Source organism: Sinohyriopsis cumingii, chromosome 5, assembly GCF_028554795.1.
Source record: "Sinohyriopsis cumingii isolate HCF-2022 chromosome 5, ASM2855479v2, whole genome shotgun sequence".
In the NCBI taxonomy this organism is placed as follows: Eukaryota; Metazoa; Mollusca; class Bivalvia; order Unionida; family Unionidae; genus Sinohyriopsis; species Sinohyriopsis cumingii.
In genome coordinates, this window is record NC_142965.1 from 87445181 (window position 1) to 87462141 (window position 16961).

Here is a 16961-nt window from a genome sequence, read left to right on the forward strand (position 1 = left end):
CAGGTTGGGAACCACTGTAATCTAGACAATCGGCGTTATTTGTTACGGAAATTAGACGAATAAGGCAATACATATTCATTGAATTTCAAACAACATATTTGTCGAATATTCAACTAAAAAAACCACAACAAGAACAGTAATATTAAATGTCATACAAATAAAGCAACTAAAATCATCAATCGTATATTTCAAAGGACAAATATTTCTGCTTCAATCTTGTTCAGAGTATTTGCTTTTGTGCTGAAAGAAGTAAAATGTCCATTCCAAAATACAGATTGATGAAAAGCTAAACGGTGTACTTTCCTACAGGCCTGCCAATCTCTAAACGGTGTGCATTCTCACACGCCTGCCAATCTCTAAACAACGTGCTTTCCTACAGGCCTGTCAATATACAGGGTATATATGTTATTACTTCACAATAGCCTCATAAATATATACACTATGTATATTGATTCCACAACCCAAGGAGTTAGAGGAAACATTTCTTTTAGTGAAATATATGTTCTTTAAAGTCCTCCATGATAAAAACATTTGTTGTTTATTTGGATGGACAAAATCATCTGACCATATAAGAATCACGTAGTTTGCGTGAATCATTTGACCACATAAATGTCACATAGTTTTCTTGACCACACACTTCACATAGTTTTCCTGAAAATTTGTTTTACACCTGTGTATGGGTATAAATACTCGCAATTAGTCCCCGCCCCCCGTTTTTAAACCTACATCATATCAGGTGATGTAGGTTGTAGAACTATGTTATTGGTTCAGATTACAAACTATTATGTTATATTATATTATTTACCGCCTCGTTATAAGTAGAAACTGTCCAGAACTCTAAATAGCTCCTCACCAAGCTGCTGAATAGCAACCTTTGATATATTTCCACTGCTGTATATATATATATATATATATATATATATATATATATATATATATATATATATATATATATATATATATCTGTTCATACAGTCAACACTGTTGAACAACAGCCTTTGATATATTTCCACTGCTGTAGAGCTGTTCCAACAGTCAACACTGTTGAATAGCAACCACTGATATATTTCCACTGCTGTAGAGCTGTTCCAACAGTCAACACTGTTGAATAATAGCCTTTGACATATTTCCACTGCTGTCAGTCAGTGAAGTAAGATATAATACATTCAATTAGGAACTTATATGATCCATACCTTCTAGTAACCACTTAGATTTGAAATAACGACGATAGTTAAATATTAGCATTAAACTTGGTCATTCCTTTTGATTGAATATAAAATGTCAAAAGTTTTTCCAATGGTTAGCATTATGTTATGACGACAAACAATGGTCCTGAATGTTGAATTGATAGTAATTGATTGCTTGAAATATCTCATTTGAATGTTGCATCGATAGTAATTGAGTGCTTGAAATATCTCATTTGAATGTTGCATTGATAGTAATTGATTGCTTGAAATATCTCTTATGAATGTTGCATTGATAGTAATTGATTGCTTGAAATATCTCATTTGAATGTTGCATTGATAGTAATTGATTGCTTGAAATATCTCATATGAATGTTGCATTGATCGATGAAAGGTTTAACGTTCAAAATTACTTTATTTATGGATGTTAATTGAATTTGTGTTCATATAATTTAGTTATGCGATGATAATAACTGTGACGTTATAAAGTTTGGCATATGCAGATAGTTTGAAAATTTACTAAAACAACAGTTTTTGGTACTGTTTTGAATTATTGCTAAACATTTCATAAGATTTTTGGTGTTGAATAACCACTTTTCACTTCATATCAAGCTTCCTGTCAAACAGTGTAGGGTTTTGGTAATTAGGAATCTAGTCTTTAGCTGTGTTACTTGGTGATGATGCAATAACTGTACATCTATTATATGGAGGTATGAGTAATATTGTATGGCCGTGTGTACCTTGATCAGAATTATTTAACTTGGTTTTTAAAGATATTTCATAATTCTTGTCAGCGAAAGTTTCCTCAGCGCCGGAAACATGAACATATGCGATTTACTCTTATGTAAAGGAAAAAAAAAGTCATCAGTGTCCCAATATATATCGAATGAATAATAGCCACTCGCATTCCGATAGCTGTCTCAGGGTGATGTGGAGCCCCCAACCTGTCTGATTTGGGCAGGGTACATCCTGCTGACCGAAATGACAAAACGTTGATACGTGGGCTTGACATAATATATTAGTTACGTTAGAGTAGGTCTAGCTAGGCATCTAGAGAGTATAGGATTAAGGATGACTGATACGAGCTGAGAAGAAACGATCTCACTAAGTAGGTCAAGTTATGGTTTCGGAGCCTATATGAGATCACGGGAAATTTGCACGAGTTTAGATAGTCTGATCGATTAGTAGTTCCGATAGGTCGGAACGTAAAGGATCAAGAACAAAGGTTGTAGGTAAGAAATGCAACCTGCGAGAAGGTCCAGTCGGTAATCCGGAGACTTTTGGGCTACTAATGACTGTTAGTGGGTCTAGTTAGAGTGATCTGCTAGAGTCTAGGAATCACAGGCGAAAGGTGGAAGCTAAGATAGATCAACTCATCTGTTATTGACATACTGCAATTTACAGAGATAATTTGGTGGCAGATAAAAGCTGGTGTTCAATTGGCACGAGATTTTCAACAAAAATCGTCACTTATCTTTAATAATTTCATTAACCATGTGATAAAAGAATATGTTAATTAAATATCGTCAGCAAAATTGTTAGCATGTGTATTTTAAATGATGGCATGAATCCAGGTTATGGAAATAAACACGAAACAGTTTATAAGGCTGTCAAATTTGTGCAACCAAATGTGGGACACAACCACCTTTTACTACCGAAAGATTATTATTACTGATTTGTACGTGAACTCAAAGCTAATCGAAATACTTCGAGATACTGTTGGGACGTGTACAGTTAATGTGAAATAAAAAAAAAGACCGACTCGCCTTACCTGTAATTTAAAATAATTTAAAATTACAGAATATTCGTCACCTAATAGATTAAGGTGAAATCAAATATATTTGATTTGGTCAATTCGGGGTGCAAATAAAATGAATTCAGTTTTACTGTATCTTCAACGAATATCTTGCGATAAGAATGTTTACATCTGATAATTACGCCTTCAACTGTTCATAAATTAAATTCACCGGGAGCTAGACAGTGGTCAACACACACACACACACACACACACACACACACACACACACATATATATATATATATATATATATATATATATATATATATATATATATATATATATATATATATATATATATATATATCAGGCATGTCGGATGTTGGGGTGTATTTATTTATTTCCGTGCAGTAAATCTTATCATCGATTTCGTTTCAAACTTTAACCTTTCACATCGTATGTTTACACTCCAGTGTATAAACGTTTCTGGTTTCTAGGATTTCTAAAAGGCAAGGTTTTCCTTGAATGTAGCAATTCAAAGACGTTCATTATACTTTATAATTTGAAAAAAATGAATTAAGTATAGCAAAAATTCTCAAAAGCATGTGATGTGTAAGAGTAGATTCAGTCAATACAATCAATTCATATTTAACCAACACTGACTTTATAGTTAAGTCTAGACATATGACATTGATTAGCCGTTTTTAAATCAGACTTCAATTTTAGTCAGATCATTGGGTTTCTCGAATTAAGTTTAAGTCCATGTTCAAGTTCTTCTTCTGGTGAAATCAAGCCTTGTTAAAATATCGAGGCGTGACACATTTCCTATATGCAATACCTGAAATCATGCTAATATATTACATTCAAACGTTAACCCCTCCGTCAACTCGTAACTTTGAAGGACTGGAATAAATCCTAGTGTGTCTGGGGATCTTTTTATGCAGGTCCCCAAAACACACGCTATATCAGGTCATTTCTATCTGTCCTATTATACATAAATATTTGATTTTGCATTTCATTCCTCTCGACGAGTTTTGGTAGATAATGTCGCTTCTGGATGGAATCGTCGAAAAGTAGATGCACTCGAACCTCATATCATCCCGCAAGAAACAAATGCACTTGATTAAAACAGCAAACATGCCATCACTTGTTTCCGGAAGAATCGCATCTTGTCCCTCTCCGCAGTTTTTAAGTTTAAGATAACTTTGTACAGTTTAAATAGCTTCTTTGGCCTAATTAACACATAATCAGCCACTTGAACATCTAAAGAGTTTAGTGTGTCAATATTCTAAGATGTATCCAGGTAGCTAAGAACCAATGTTTGTACTCCAAAAGAAGCCAGCTAGTCCCGATTTCTGTCAATGTCTCCACTTTCTTCTTCTGATTCGCATGTAAAAGAAACAAGACCTTTCGTTGATCTATTTGCTTTGAAAACGTTCGCAAGGTCTTAACAGCATTTTCTTAGAGATCTTCTGCTGAAATAGATATCGTCGAACTGAAAGTATCATGGCAAATTGAAAATTAAAATTCATTAGGAAGATAAACATAAATGAAATGTATCATTAATAGCTCTAAAAATGTCTGATGCATGTAAGAAAATGAAAAACATTATATAACTTCCTATTCACACAATTCGTCACCAAATAAAGCAACCAGCAGTATTATCCATACTTTTATCTTCTACATTGTCGTAAGAATAGGTACATTGAAATGAGTTCTCAGTCAAAAGCGGCGGCAGTCGACCGATTATCCCATTACAGATCTTCCAGCCCGTCCATCAATTCATTCAACAAACAAGGTGGAAGAGTTTACTTTATCCCACCTATTTTGGACGCTCAGGTAGTCGGTGACGTATAAGGGATTTTGAAAAATTACCGTTTGGAGTATTTCGAAGTACTTATGTACATGCTTAAGTGAAGTATCAGGTTTCTAGTCAGAGTTTATATATATAATACCTTATTGCCGGATTACCCATTAAGCACACTAAGCACGTTACTTAGGGCACCAATCGAATATGGGCACCCCAAAAAATTCAAATTGTTGATGATAAAAATGAAAGAATTATATATGTTTTGGAATGATGGCAGCACTTATTTTCCAACCTCTTTAGCTTTTTTTAGATTTTTTTGTGAGTTTCATTCTTTGTAGGGAAGGGTAGGGGCACCATCATATTTTCAGTGCTTAGGGCCCTGGAAGACCTTAATCCGGTCATGTTATACGTAATTGTTCATGGAATTCAACGATAACATACGTGTAGATATTTAAGCTAATTTAGTGATCCTTTGATGAGCGTATTACACATTTCTTACTTACTAAATCAATTTTAACTAAATGCAAGATTTTCTGAAAGATTCTCTGAAGAAAAAAAGAAAAAACAGCACAGAACAAACATTATATCAAATAAATATTTGTCCCAGCCAGTTGGTGGTCCATGATAAACGTGGAGATGCACTGGAAATAGGCCTTGATACAAAAGACCTCGCTCTTGTTGCAGACCACTGCTTCCTTCAGTGACTGAATCAATTACTCAACTGACGGCAAGACCACCAGCTGTACCAACCATGCCTAGCGCTCCAGTCTTGCCCACAGCTACCAGAACCAAAGTAGCAAGCTTAAGGGCGAGCCTAGTGGGATGTCTTCATCTTTGCAAACGGTTCTCAGGGCCGAGGTTTAACGTTAAAATTCGAGTGCATGCTTTGTATGGCGGTTTTGAGGTGCTTGATCTGAACGTACGTTAGCATGATTGTGACACGCCTATAAATATTACCAGAGCAGAGCTGCATGGAAATCCGTAGCACATAGTCCGCAATCTTTTTCGAAATGACCTTTGGAGAGGGAAACTAGTTGTTTTCCGTATGGCATGTTATCATTTAGAATGTACTAGTACAAACACTGCGTGAACAGCACAAGAGCAAATTGATTCGAGCGCCTACGGGTCAACCCACTTAAAACCACCAGTTGGTAGACTTTGCATCATGCCTCTTTCTAATATGGTTGTTGATCTTTTAGATAGGATATGGCGCTTGTCTGATAATTACTAGCATAGTCTGGACACATTTGATTGTTCGCTTTTACATATCTATGGCTTATTATGAAAATGCTGCAGCTCAAGTTTGGTGCTTGTAATTGTTTAGTAGGTCGTTCAATCTCATTCCTGATAAACTACAGTAATGAGCTGGGTCAAAGCTGTAGTTTGTTAGCCAAATTTCAAGGAAGGCATCAGAAGCATCCGCCGTCAAAAGCACGGCGATTTGGAGGTGAAGATTGTGTTGCCTTCCCATGTCCACACAGTCAAAGGCGTTTCACACATTATGCGCATGCTGTTAATCTTTCACAGAAATGTCAGTGCAGCTTAGCTTGTTGCGAGAAACCATAAATGTGAGGCAACTTCGTTTCGTCGAATAGGTCCCTGCTACTCGTGTACTCGCATGAGTAATCGCTCTTGTATAACAGAAGGTGAATCTCAGTCCATCTTGCTGTTACACGGAGTAACTATTTGTTTATGCTAGCAACCATTTTTGAGACCACTGCTTATGAATTGGAGGCTACTCATGTACTCGCTCCTGCGTAATAAAAGGCCAATCTCAATCCATCTTGCTGTTGTAGGGTATGGAGTTTTGGACATTGTTTTGCGACCACTATTCATGAACTGGAGGTTGACGACAAAGTGTTAAGTGTCAAAGTGAAAGCATGATGTACTTTACAATGTCGTTTGGAATGACAATTATTTGTCTGGACGCGGATATTCCAATCGCCTCCATAAAAAGATGTTCGTCATAGTTGAGCAGGTTATGAGCAACAACTAATACCTTTGTTTTATATGGGTTGCTGCACGGTTTGTATAAGGCGACACGGTATATGCCGGTAATATGGCAGTGGTCTCGTAACATATCCTTACTTGGTAACAGTCTGCAGCTTTCTAGAAAGCCCTCAAGTCTTCTGAATCCGTAACAATCTTGGCCATGTTTGAAACACCTCTCGGATCTTTTCCATCTCATACTCAAGGCACTTGATGAATGTGGCAATTTAGCGTCATCAATCTGCCTTTTTATTTCATCAATGTATATTATTGTTAATTAAATCCCAAACAGTCTTAAAAGTTCTATCCTAAAACCAAACGTATAGTGAATTATAGTGGTGTTCTGAATGAAATTTTTCAATCTTGAATGTGCTGATGTACCTATAGCCGTGAATGTGATACTTTATTAAGTGTCTTCGTGTATCTCAATGATCTAATCCAGATTGTGCCTGAATGAATTCACAATAATTCCGAAATAGCGATTACATCTTCAGGTCAATAAGCTATGCGTGTGTGATTTGGGTTTTGAACATAGTCTTAAATATATTTTTCAGTCATATCGCTATAATGTCTGCAGAGTGGCATGTTATAGTAATGTCTGGCATTGGGGTATCATGTCGCAGACATGTAGCATTATGTCCCACCCAGTCACATTATCCTGACACCAGGACGGCTAGTCCTAACACTAACCTCTTAATGCTAAGCGCCAAGCGAGGCAGCTGCTAGTACCATTTTTGTGTCTTTGGTATAATTCGGCCGAGGTTTAAACTCGCGACGTCCCGCTTCAGAGGCGGAATCTCTAACCATTTAGCTGTTTGTAAATTCCAATGAATACTCCGAGTTAATACGAGTTTGTTTATGATTACAACTCGATAAGTCATGTTGAACGATGAAAAACGTTAAATGATGAGATATAAAAAAGGGGGAAAAAAAGCAACACCATCACAGTAAAAAAGTTAAATAGCATTTTCACACCAAAATGGAGGCAAATAGGATACTCTCACAAAAAATAGAATGCATTTGTATGTGGACCTTTAAAACATGTTCCAGAACTATGACTAATAAAGAGTAATTCTTCACAGAACCTATCTCTTAAAACACTAAACAGTTATCAAAACATGGGAAAGACATGTGTATTTACTAGTTATTCTTCAAGACAACACATCTAATTGAAAAAAGTATATATTTACCTTTCTTGCAAAACTGGAAAGAAGTGCTAAGCACAATATGTCAAGAGACTATTTTTCCGTTTTATAGCAAAATGTTGGTGCCTTGTACAAAACGAACCTTTTCATTCGACTCGTTAAAATACGCACAAACATGATCTCATGATCTTTAAAACGCTTGTGTAAAGCGTGTAGGGTCATTCATGCACGCACAAACACACACCACACACACTGTTATATGTAATTTGTATGAACGACTTACCAGCTTGTGCGGATGACCGATATCTTTGGAAGCAACTTCTGTTACATTCTTTGCAGACAGCAAAGTGACCTGTGACAAAATTGAAAGATTAAAGAATACTTATAACTAAACGGACCAAAAGGCACTGATTAACGTGGAAAAATAAGTAAACGATAGGAAATCAAATTTAATTAGGGACTATATTGCATATCTAGAATCGTGTAAGTGACTCAGAAGATAACACACACACACACACACACACACACACACATACACACACACATACACAGACACAAAAGTTGAACCAGTTACTTCTGTTCATGGGCTCTTTAATTTTATATGACGACTATATGGTGCGGCAATTGTTTCCAGCAACTCGGTGACGTAACAAAACTGACGTTCAGTTACAACAAGCAGCTTGATGGACAATTAACGACTTTAGGATAAAACTGCGTGCGAAGTATTGTTGGAAGAGGTGTATTAATGTGGTAGTACCATTCTATGAATATCGGATATCACGCGCCGTTCATACACTAGTGTGTTCTTATACTTAACCCTTTTCAGGGCCGCATTAGCATCTTGTGTCTGTTTTGACTGAAAACGTGCAATCCTGTAGAACTCTCCAATGTCAAAGAAGACAGAGATTCTCCAAACAGAGATATGGTACGTGATCTCTTGACTTAATACCTTTTATTGATTCATAACGATATAAATAATGATGCACGCAGAGTGGAGGTTTCAACTCGTCTGCTCTACATTAACTGATAAGGGCATATGTATATCAATCAAAATATGTCTTCGAATCTGGGTAATTTCACATATTTACCTGCCAAACATCTGGTTATTGCATTATTTCTTATCAATGACAGATATAATAAAGTGGTTGTTTTTATAATAGAACCTAGAAGCTGGCTCTCTTGCAAGACGTTCACTCCTCACCCGTTTAGCATCAGCCAGTAGCAAGCGCACCGCCCCAGAAAAAGATTACGTAAAGCCAACGCACTGGATATGTGTATTATCAAGAAAATTCTAAACTGAATGTAAAAAATAAATTTGTATAAACAAATATGTAATAATATCGAGCATGTATTTTTTTCTCTCGTATCAACTTCGCTAAATTGGTGTTCTGAAATCCGTGCCCTTCGGCCTCAGTACTTCAACAACATACTCGGGATTCGGCGAACCTTAAGACCAGAAAATCCATATAATGATATAAATCGCAAATTGTATTAACAAAAGTATATCAGTCAGAATTATAAACTGAACCTATTTATCTACCTAACGGAAACAGATGAGCACGTCGAGTTGGCACATTTTCTTTTAACTTTTTTACCCAAACACCTTGACCAAACACAGATAACCCGAAGCAACGGAAGTAAGACTCCACATACCGACCAATGCTATCCGAAAAGTGAGATTTCATGTAGCTACCAAAAGCTATCTGAAAATGTAGCTTAAACGAAATCAAACGTATTTCGTCACAAAAGGAATAATCTTCCCAATTAGACAGCGGTGTTTGGTAATTACGCCAGATCCATGAAAGAAATACATTTCTCTTTATACTGTATATTAATCCAATGATATTATTTTAATTGCTTCCTGATATGAAGACTAATTTAAAAGTAAAGAATAATAATAAAAGAATAATTAAAGAAATATAATATACTTACAACTACGGCAAATATGAAATCAAAACTTGTTTAAGTTCTCTTTAAGACAGTAATTTCTATTCTTACCTCGAAACAAGAAGCATACAACAAGGCAAATCAGTCCTATTGAAGCAATACCAACGAAAACAGGTATCCACCAACGAATATCAGGTCCGGGATGGGCTGTAACGAGAAATCAGGTAATTGGAATAAGAATTATCTCATAAGAAACACAAATTCATGATGTGTTTTCATACCATTTTGTTTTTACGATATACATATGAAAGTTTGCAATATTCCTTCTTAGAGTTCATGCCACCCAATATATAATGACAATAGATACACTAACAAGCTAACAGTTGTCAACTTGCATAAGATTGAAGTTGTTGACACAGAGGACGGTTTAAAAAGAACACCAGTGAATTCAAAATTAAAGTTATTTTATTTCTTTCTAAAAATGTATGCAAAGTACAAACGCTAAAACTATGTGAATATTAAAATATGCTGAAATCTCTTAAATTTCATATCGAGGGACTACTGCGCAAGAATTGTTAATATCAGGACAATGTAATAAATGTTGAATATCGCTAAATACATTGTATACAGAATGTTATTGGAACACGATTTCAAGCTGAATTGTACAATGATCCACAAGAAATAATGAACAAATATGTATCATTAAGGAGCTGATTTGACAATTTGGTTTTATTAATTTCATATGCATGAAGACAAAATCGCAAGGGTATAATTACGGTCAAAAACAATTATTCGTGTGATTTAATAATTTTTAATTTAAAAAAACTTGTCACAAGATATTTCTGAGGTCAAGCTTTAGAATTGCAGTAGGTTGAATATTTACTAATGACATTATTTTCGATATTTCAATCAAAAATTTTGAAAGAAGAATCAAAGGCTTCTAGACATTTTGAGTTACATGTAGGAAATTGTATCTGTCATGGCTTTGCAATTAGTGTTAGCGCATCATAATGTAGTCGTTCATTCTAAGTGATACGTAGGAAATTTTATCTGCTATGGCATTGTAAAATGTAATAGAGTATCATAATGCAAATTAATGTATCCTGAGTTATATGTAGGAGATCGAATTTGTCATGACCTTGAAATTATTAGTAGCAGCGTTTCATCATGCATATTCATGTCACGTGTCACATTATAAGATATTTGAACATGCACATTCCTTTTTATAATCTTTATCATTTAAGGAACTAAATATTATATATACAACCTGCTATTGTCCTAGCTGATGATGATGTTACCATACAGGAAACAAAATCGGATATGAACTTCATAGTCTTGTCACATGTAGAAGAGATTTGATCCTTACAACAAATTTCCATCTGAATCAAAGAGAATAACATGTCATTGTTTTTATTAATACAGAAGGTGTCATTTTAAATAAATTTTAGATGATGATTTACAGCTACATAAATAAAAGTGCCAAAAAGTCTTCAAGCATCACGTGATTTCGGGTACAGAATTATTTAATAAAAGTAAAGGAAACAAGTAAGTAAAAACCACGGTTACAAACAATGCAATATTAACAGGCTACATAAATAAAAGTACCAAAAAGTCTTCAAGCATCACGTGATTTCGGGTACAGAATTATTTAATAAAAGTAAAGGAAACAAGTCAGTAAAAACCACGGTTACAAACAATGCAATATTAACAGGCTGGTTGTGGAAGCTAAGGAAAAATGTTTAGATCTGAAGGTAAATAAAACCAAAAGCTTAAGTTTAAACTATGGCATTACTTGTGGATCAACCAATCAGATAAAAAAAACAACTCTGGCATTACTTGTGGATCAACCAATCAGATAAAAAAACAACTATGGCAATACTTGTGGATCAACCAATCAGATAAAAAAAACTATGGCACTACTTGTGGATCAACCAATCAGATAAAAAAAAAACATTGCCTCAGAAAGTTCGTTTATTCGGTAGAAAGTAGAAACGCAGTTTCAAACTCGAGCTGAGAAATGTTTGATTTTCCTAGACTATTTCAGCACGAAAGTTTGCATTAAAAGTTAATACGTGATGCCATTGTTTGACTTCCATTGATACAGTACTTAAAGTAACAATGACCTTAGAATCGCAAATAACAAAAACGTGGTCAAATTAATCCCAATTTTGAGATCCCAAACTCTTACATGTGATTGTATCAAGTAGACTTTTATCTTCCACAACTACCTTATTTACCACACTTTCTAAGAATTTTCAGTCATGATGGAAATAAAAGTTCTGTAACAAAACTAATTCAGAAAATGACACCGACGATGCATACTCAGTAATTAATTTTTTTAATTAAACGAACCATATTCTTTCTGCTTATTTAAAAACAAATAAAAACACATGCACGCACACCTATACAGATCTATCTATCTACCTATCTACCTACCTACCTATACCTACCTACCTTTACACAGTATCGGCCATTTTCTTTGAGAAAACCCGTTTCCTTAACCTATAAAAGAAAAAAATATAAATCACCAATAATATTTCAATGTTTGGACCTATAAGCAAGATATTTGATGGGATACCGAAAATAAATAAAATCTATTTCTGCTGGATCGCTTTTAAAAGTGGACTTTTAAAGTAACGGATGAATAATTTATTTGTCATTGTTCTTCAGAAAGATAATAATATCAAGACCTCTCTGTTCATTCTTTATATTGAATTCATAATTGAAAACTTACGAATATAATAGTTGTTGTTATTATTTCTAGAATAGGCTATAATTGTACTGTCATTTCATATGGGCAAGTTTCTTTACGAAACAATAATTACGGATATTGGTAATTCATGTCGGCACGAATGTCCGTACCTTTCTATTTTTTTCCGTTTATCTAACTTTCGTACTTATATGACACTGTGTTGAAAATGTTAAACCATTTGTTACAGAAGACACACCATTAGTTACTATGTATAATTGGATTTTGCCTGTAAATGCGCTTTCAAAATACTAATGGATTTGTGTTTAACTTTTATTTGTTGGGGTACGGCCAATGTACATGTCAAATTTGTTTTACTGAATGCCGCGATGTTAAGACAATAGCAATGTATGCTATAAAACACATAATATTAAGGCAATATGTAAGAACCATGACAACCTTTTTAGAACCTGCTCTATGTGGAGTCTGATGGGGATTTCAAGAAAAAGAAAACAAAGTGCGAGAACATTTGATATCGATGTAGAAGTCTTTTTTATTTTCATGTTGTTTAACGTTCTTTTTATGGAAACCACGTTAATTAAAATATTTAGCTTTATAAATTTGGTTTAGAAAACTGTAGATAACACTCACAATTTCTCTAACTGAGCTAGTAATTTCATAGTCCAGAATCTGATCCAGAATGACCTCTCCGCTCTCATTGTGGACAATGAAAAAACGGACATAAGACAAGTCTTTTACGATGTTGTTCAGATGCAATCGCAGTCTCCTGCATTCGCCATGTTCATTTTGTACGATCTGTAATCTCAGGTGTGGTCTCCAGCTATTGCAGTCAGACTGGCACTGCATTCCTGATGTAATTTGTTTTAGAAATAATTAATGTCATCAGTATATCATTCAGATTATAGAGAAGGTAATTAAACACTGGTAAAAACGACTTTATGAAAATAGCAGTCTTTAAAAGTGTGACACAAAGGTATTAAATATGCATACATTCTACTCAGCGGCATATATTGTACAAATTGGAAGGCCTACATATTAAGGTAAATTCGGTTAAATTTGTCAAAATTCAATTTAGCTGTTTCACGAGATAAGAAAAAGGCGTTCAAGGTTTCATATTTGAATAAAATGGCTGCCATACTTGAAAATAGATGACATCATTGGTTCAGAATTTACATGTCTTTAGGGGGCCCCGAGTGGCAGAGTTGTCTAAATCGATCACCATTCAGGATTACTGCCATCTCACCTCTGTCTGTGTGGGTTCAAGTCTCAGGCTCGGCTGACATGGGTACGTGAGAAAGCCTGCCAGTAGCTTCTCGAATATAAGAAACATAGTAATGACATATGCAAACAAAATTGCTTCTTATGTCTCGATTATTTCGGAAGTTTTAGAATGGAAATTATGACACACAAACAGAAACAGAATATACCTCCTGCCGCCCTCTTCTATGGCAGTTACACGTAACAAGTTATATCAAGCATTTCTCCGCGTCTTGCGGAAATGTATGTATGTATGTATGTATGCATGTATGCATGACTGACTGACTGAATGTATGTATGTACTTAGTGAAGTTTCGTATTTCTCAGTCTGTCTTTGGACCCTGTAGGAACATTCCCTAGATGATGATCCGGAAGACGCTTTGTTTTGTGAAGATATACTGACAACTGACGTCCCCATGTATGCATATATGGCACTCTTGAAACATGGAAGTCCAAATTCAAGCAAAGTCCGTTTGTTCTGGAGAATAATAAAATGATTAATTAAAACAGAAGTAACAGAATGAAACAAAAGATTGAAATAAAATCTTACTTATAATACGTGTGATTATCATATATATAGCATAACATGTCATGCATGGCAAAATATAAAAATATATAACTGGCATATATTAATGATTTTTTTAAAGTTGTTAGAAGATTCCAAATTAGGAATAACGATATGATCAATTTCTGCTTGGAACCATGCGTTGGCTGATGATATCACGTTATAACGACAACCCCTGCTCATTTAAAAGCAATGCTTAATTGGTAAACTGAAAGTTTAAAAATAATAAAAACATGAGTTGCATTCTCATCTATGAATGAAACAGACAGAACACAGATTGCAATTTTAAGTGGAGACTTGGCCCACACTTTATACCAATTTCTCAAACTACCGAACACGTAGATATCCATATCAGCGGTAACACGAGCTGCGTAGCAAAAGTGGAAAAGGCATAAACAAGAAAATCACTATATTCCCTTATCGAGATTGGGAAAACGAAATGTAAATTAAACCCCTTAATCACTGCAAGTCTATGTAAAACAATTGTTATTCCACCAGCACTTTATGGTTGCGAGGTTTGATCCAAGATTAGATCGAAAGACATTGAAAGATTACATCTATTTAGCATTAATGTGTTAAGTACATTCAAGAATTTTCTCGTACAACCAGGTCTGCAATGAGCAAAAGCATGCTTGAACTGGACCGAATTGTCCTCGCAATCGATTAAAGGAAACTATTTTTCCTTTGTAAATTTTGTCATATGCCTGAAAATACGTTGTCTAAAAGAATATCTTTGATGAGATTGATTGTACACCTTTCTTTGCAGGAATGATCGTATGAAACAAATGGGATTGATTCCCGATATATATAGAATTCTTCACAAATACTTTAAATATTTTATTTATATTTGTGTACAAATAAGACATTTCCGGCTAACAAGGAATGGAAGCACAAATTTATGGAACACCATAAATGAATGTGAATAATCGCTTTAAGCACGTGTTTTAACGATACATCTTTCCAAAGATTCAAAAATATACATCTTACCATTAAAGCCGCCATTTTGTGGCAAATACCTAGGTTAAACAAAGAACTTAAACTGGTCAAAGTTTTTGGCCAGGTTTCTGGTAACCCCATACAGTATGACTATTCGTATTTGCCAGCACTGCAATACTGCGCTCACTGATGTTATTGCTCAAATGCTTATCTCGTGTTCAAAAACTCAAAGAATGACGGATCTATATTGGTTGCATGTTATCAAAACTTTTGATATTTTACTTGGTGCATATCTTTAAAATATATCTGACGAAGAATTTGTTCAGCACTTACTAGGAAGGGAATTCCCATAAACCTGTGGACTGAATGATCCCGAATTCTACATAAATTTCATGATGCCAGCTGCAATATTTTCGATAGGAAGCCTACATGAATTTTGTAACTAATAGGAATGTTTGTTAGCTTGTGACGTTTTATGGCTAGCTAACAAAGCAACGACAAATAACTAAATTAACTCAAAACTATTTCACGGATAAGTTGACTGCACAGCTTTGATTATGTAGCTATATAACTGCTGATAAATTTTGATTTCTGCTAGGTCTCAAATTTGATAATTGTGTTGTGTACCTCATGTATTATGTTGAGTAATAGAATATAAGAATGATCCATTATATATATATATATATATATATATATATATATATATATATATATATATATATATATATATATATATATATATATATAATTTCTATGTGTGGTTGTATGATTATATGTACGAGTTTGTATCTAATTGTACATCTTGTCCTTGTCATTCTCGTTTCTGTACCAACTCTCTATGTTATTAATCTCCGAATGGAGGAAATAAAGATGGAATAAACGTTTGTTTCCTGAGGCGAGAGCCTTTAGTTTGCACGCTTTCTACCAAGAGCTTGTCTCGAAATCTTAACTTCAATAAATTCACACTGTTTCAAAGAGTCAGTTTAGAACACTAGAGACACCAGAGGAATAAAAATTACTATGCTTTATATTGGTATTTTTTCAACTCAGCAACATATCAATCTTAACATATCGCGTTGTAACAAACCAAGGGAATACATGCTATTTGCATTTTGGGTCTCGTTTTACAGTTTTGTTAGATATGAATGATAATTTATTTGACTATGGGGAGTCGGTCTTTGGCTCAATATTTCTCAACCCGAGTAATTAGCCAATTACTGGGAGATATGTTATAATGTCACTGAATAGTATACGCAAGACTTTATGGCAGCATAAGTGTTAATTTCGAAAAAGGATGTTACGTAGTCATACATGTTGCTTTTCAAGCTCTTGTTCTAATATTATTAGCTATACATTTGTCAAACGGCAAATGTGAATTATATAAAACATGTAGGTGCATGTAATGCTCGTTAATGTGCATGTGTCTGATTTGGATTTTTAATGTAGCTTTACATTTGTTCTGTCATTTCGTTACACTGCCTGCAGTGTGGCAGTTTATAGTAATGTTTGGCACTTGGGCATCATGCCGCAGACATGTAGCATGATGTCCCAGCCAGTCACATTATCCTGACACCAGGCTGACCAGTTCTAACACTAACCTTTTAATGCTGATCGCCAAGCGAGGCAGCTGTTAGTACCATTTTTATAAGTCTTTATTATGAGGTGGAGATGTTCGTTAATATTACGTGCGCTTGTTGATATGAATGCCAACGGACACGTCAGTGTGGAAACTAAGATTGG

General features: G+C 34.7%; 1 protein-coding gene across 2 annotated transcripts in view; it reads right to left on the reverse strand.

Moving 5' to 3' along the window:
• Positions 1–2543: 2543 nt before the first annotated feature.
• Positions 2544–16961, reverse strand: part of LOC149799683 (uncharacterized) — a 28264-nt gene continuing 13846 nt past the window's right edge. The window contains exons 5-11 of one of the 2 annotated variants that reach the window (XM_089959035.1): positions 14024–14198; positions 13094–13311; positions 12208–12255; positions 11021–11132; positions 9865–9960; positions 8150–8218; positions 2544–4394 (exon numbers count right to left, since the gene is read on the reverse strand). In XM_089959035.1, coding sequence (XP_089815161.1) covers positions 4384–4394; positions 8150–8218; positions 9865–9960; positions 11021–11132; positions 12208–12255; positions 13094–13311; positions 14024–14198 — 729 coding nt within the window. In that variant the 3' untranslated portion in view covers positions 2544–4383. Of the gene's footprint in view, positions 4398–8149; positions 8219–9864; positions 9961–11020; positions 11133–12207; positions 12256–13093; positions 13312–14023; positions 14199–16961 lie in introns of both variants that reach the window. The other variant, XM_089959034.1, reaches the window with a different exon arrangement.